The sequence below is a fragment of the Mandrillus leucophaeus genome, unplaced genomic scaffold (assembly GCF_000951045.1).
Source record: "Mandrillus leucophaeus isolate KB7577 unplaced genomic scaffold, Mleu.le_1.0 Scaffold231, whole genome shotgun sequence".
In the NCBI taxonomy this organism is placed as follows: Eukaryota; Metazoa; Chordata; class Mammalia; order Primates; family Cercopithecidae; genus Mandrillus; species Mandrillus leucophaeus.
The window spans coordinates 3,687,185-3,691,741 of NW_012102377.1; the positions used below are offsets into that span (position 1 = coordinate 3,687,185).

General features: G+C 39.0%; 1 protein-coding gene across 3 annotated transcripts in view; it reads left to right on the plus strand.

The window, feature by feature from the left end:
• The window catches only part of GOLGA4 (golgin A4), a 123,680-nt gene extending 119,804 nt beyond the window's left edge, over positions 1-3,876 (plus strand). For all 3 annotated transcript variants that reach the window (XM_011981933.1, XM_011981934.1, XM_011981932.1), the window contains one exon: positions 3,203-3,876. In XM_011981933.1, the coding sequence (XP_011837323.1) occupies positions 3,203-3,226 (24 nt within the window). In that variant the 3' untranslated portion in view covers positions 3,227-3,876. The remainder of the gene's footprint in view (positions 1-3,202) is intronic.
• The last annotated feature ends 681 nt before the right edge of the window (positions 3,877-4,557 follow it).

The following is a 4,557-nucleotide window of genomic DNA, read 5'->3' on the forward strand; positions in this document are numbered from 1 at the left end:
CCTCAGCCTCCCGAGTAGCTGGGACTACAGGCACCCGCCACCACACCCGGCTAAGTTTTTGTATTTTAGTAGAGACGAGGTTTCACTGTCTTAGCCAGGATGGTCTTGATCTCCTGACCTCATGATCCGCCTGCCTTGGCCTCCCAAAGTGCTGGGATTACAGACGTGAGCCATTGCGCCTGGCCCTCTAAGCGTTTATCTTTAAAAGTCTTCTATGCCTACATTTGAGCCTCCTTTTCATTTTAATATATATTATTTGGTTTGCCTTAGTGATTATCCAGAACTGTCTTATTTTTGTCATCCACATTACAATGGCTGGCAGTACAGTGCATGGTTTTGTTAGGTTACTTTGATAATAAATGTGAACATTGAAAAACTGTAAATTCTATAGCTAACCAATTAAGTCTTAATGTTTTCCTTTTAAAAACAATATTATAAATACTGCATTGCTCTTATATTATTGCAACTAAATATCGATTATCACAGGAAATATATATTGTGCAGCATTTCTATTAATTGACTGTCTCCTCAACTTTTAGTTTGAAACATTTCAGACATAAGATTTGCAAAAATAGTACAGTGAACACCCATATACCGTTCATCTAGTAGTGTTTGGCCAGATTTTCTCACTTGTTCTCACTCTTGTTCTCTCTCCATATATATTATTCCCCATTTGTAACATTTGGCAATTATTTACCGACATGCTTACAAGTATTTGACATTGTAAACATATACTAAGTACTTTAGCATGTATCTTTAAAAACAAGGACATTTTCCTACATACAGTACAGTTATTACACTTAGGAAGTTTAATATTGGCTAATACTAATATATAGTACATAATACTCAGTTTTTTCCAGTTTTCCAAATAATGTCTCCCATAATTTTTTAGAATCCAGGATCTACTCAAGAGATTTCACTTTACATTTAGTGGTCATATTTTCCTAGTCTTTTTTAAACGAGAAACTTCTCCTAGCTTTTTTGTCTTTCATGATGCAGCATTGTTGAACTGATGTTGAATTTTGTTTCTCACAACAGATCAAGCTAAGGTTTCCAAATAATAACTGACAAAGGAATTTATATATAACAGAAGATCTTGTTGATGTCTTCTTTAGGTTCCTAGGACCAACATGATTGTTGAACTAGTTTTATAAATAATATACTATTAGTAGTACATTATGAGTGGTGAATCATATTGTTCATTTACAAATTGAGAAGACTAAACCTTCCCCTATCCATTTAATATATATGGAAAGTTTGCCTCTATTAATCTTACTTGGTAATTTATTTTTATGGGATTTTAAACTCATACCTCGATGTGACTACTGGTTTTAGCATTTTCTTTTTCTTCCTTTTCTTTTCCTTTTTTTGAGACGAAGTTTCATTCTTGTTGCCCAGGCTAGGGTGCAATGGCGCGATCTCAGCTCACTGCAACCTCTGCCTCTTGGGTTCAAGTGATTCTCCTGCCTCAGCCTCCTGAGTAGCTGGGGTTACAGGCACCCGCCAACATGCTCAGCTCATTTTTTGTATTTTTAGTAGAGACAGGATTTCACCATGTTGGCCAGGCTGGTCTCAAACTCCTGACCTCAGGTGATCCACCTGCCTCGGCCTCCCATAGTGCTGGAATTACAGGTGTAAGCCACTACTCCTGGCCAGCATTTTCATTTGAGAAACATTATGAGGAAGACTTTGGCTTTGTCATAGCTATTTTTTTCTCCCCCCCAGCATGGTCATACCAGGCTAGAGTGCAGTGGCGTGAACACAGTTCACGGCAGCCTTGACCTCCTGGGCTAAAGGAATCCTCCCGCCTCAGCCTTCTGAGTAGCTGAGACCACAGGCACATGCCACCACACCTAGCTATTTTTTTTAAAAATTTTTGTAGATAACAGGGTCTTGCCATGTTGCTCAGGCTGGTCTTGAATTCCTGGGCTCAAGCAGTCCTCCGATCTTGATCTCCCAAAAGTGCTGGGATTATAGGCATAAGCCACCATGCCCAGCCAGCATTTCTAATTTATTTTTTGAGACAAGGTCTCGCTGTGTTGCCCAGCCTGGAGTGCAGTGGTACAGTCACAGCTCACTGCAGCCTTGACTTCCCAGGCTGATCCTCCTGCCTCAGCCTCCTGAGTAGCTGGGACTATAGGCACACACCATCATACCTGCCTAATTTTGTCTATTTTTTGTAGTGATGGGATCTCACTATGTTGTCCTGGCTATTTTTAATTTTTAAATTAAATTTCTTAATTCCAGATGAGACATAAATTTTCACACCAAAATGCTGTTTGTCTTTTGCTATTATGTCATGCTGGGAGAATTGCAATATGTAGAATAATCAGCATACTGGATAAGAGGAAAGAGCTCTTTCTCATCTTTATTTTTAATTGTTTTTTTGAGGCAGTCTCACTCTGTTGCCCCGGGCTGGAGAGCAATGGTGTGATCTCGGCTTAATGCAGCCTCCACCTCCTGGGTTCTTGAACCCACCCTCCCAAGTAGGAGGCTACTGCCTCAGCCTCCCAAGTAGCTGAGAGTACAAGCACCACCATGCCTGGCTAATTTTTTTGTATTTTTAGTAGAGACAGGGTTTTGCCGTGTTGGCCAGGCTGGTCTCAAACTCCTGGCCTCAAGTGATCTGCCCGCCTTGGCCTCCCAAAGTGCTAGGGTTACAGGCATGAGCCACCATGTCCAGCCTGTCATCTTTAATTCCAGTCCAATATTTGTGAGATTCAACCAAGTCAGCGTGTTTACTCCTGGGTTACTGTATAAACAAACTGGTAGCATTCAATATGTGGTGAATGGTTGCAGTTCCAGATTTCACTTAGAAATGCCATTTTCCAGGATTGCTGACTATAGGTTGGTTTACATAATTGCAAGAATGTTAATTTTTAGAAGAACCTTTAAGATTTAGTATTTAAACAATTTCTACTTTTTTTTTTTTTTTTTTTTTTTAAGAATGGGGTCTTGCTGTGTTGACCAGGCTGGTCTCGAACTCCTGGTGTCAAGTGATTCTCCCATCTCGGCCTCTCAAAGTGCTGGGATTACAGTCATGAGCCACCACACCTAGCCTTATTTCTCCTTCCTTACTGCAGTCTCTAGACCATGGAATAGAATTTTATTTCAAACTTGAAAAAGCAAATCTCCCAAAAAGTCAACCTAAATGTTTTGGGGTTTTTCCCCCTTTTATTCTCTTTTCCTTTTTCTTTTCCAGTCATGGCTCCGATCTTCATCTTGAAGAAGAGTGACATTGGGCGACTGCTGCTTGGAAAACTGTCCACACTTGCTACTCTTTGAGAATGAAGTTGTCATTCAGGGCCCCTCATGTAGCCAAAAGACCAAGAAAAATCTGGCCCACAGATATGTTGCAGACTGCCTTTAAAATAGATTTTATCAGTGGAGAAATGGTGATAGTTTTTTCTTCAGTTTTCTCTTGGGAAGAGTTTTATGTTGTTTAAAAAATATTTTGAATGACTTAACCTGCTTTATGGGCTTACGTAATACTCCTTTCATCCATTCTTTTTAAAGAACGGCTTACCTTTCCTATTTATTTTTAGGGTGATTTTTTAAAAAGACTTGTGCAATACTTTTTGAGGTGAAACTTAGTGGATTTTTTCTGATAAATTAGAGCATTTAATTGACTATTTTATTCAGGTTGATCTGTTGAATATTTGCTAAAGACCAGTTCTTTAAGCTAAGACATGTAATAAATCCCAAATGGCAGTACCTCATTGTTTACTTAGCTTTTGTACTTATATTTTTCAGAGGAAAAAAACACTACTGTAAATTGTGAATAGCCAATACATAACTGTATTGTATGCAGATCTGTGATTGTTGGCAGTGTCATCTCTGAGAAACAGATAAATAAAGTTTATTTACTATATAACATTTGTTTATTGTACTTCTTCCTCAGTTGAGATCTAGTTTTACAGTGGTTAGGAATGCATATTCTATTTGGATGAATATAGTGAGGAATTATTTGTCAATATAACTAAATGCTGAGCATTTGAAAAGAATTTTCGTGTTCAAATTTGGTATGACCAAGTTAGAAGGAGCATGGAAATAATACCCCCATGATGTCTGTTTTAGGATTCTGACAACTTGGAAACGCCTCTTCTCTCTGGAATAGACCATACTTGAATTATTTTTTAACTTACTGAAAGAGAAATTTCTGTACACTGAGAGATGGGTACTGTTCACAGGGCTTCACACACCCTTCATATTCTGGGAAATACAATACTCAATATCTAGGTATTATCCAATCTCTGCCTCAAGGTAGAATCTCAGTTTTCCAGCCAATCTGGACCTTAACTCTCCTGATATATCTTACATTGTGATAGAGTGGGGAGCTCTGGGGGACAGATAAGCAAGGGGTCGGCCCATAACCCGTAGCTGACTCCTTTACTATTCCAGTAAGAGAAGAGGGTCTTCTCAGCACGCAACCACCCCGCTCTCCAAGCCTCGGTTTTAAAATCATGGTTTACTTAAATTGGCAACATTTTGTCCCACCAAAGGGTTTCTGACAACAGATATGACTTCTTATCCTTATCTTTTTCTAGGGTAGAAATG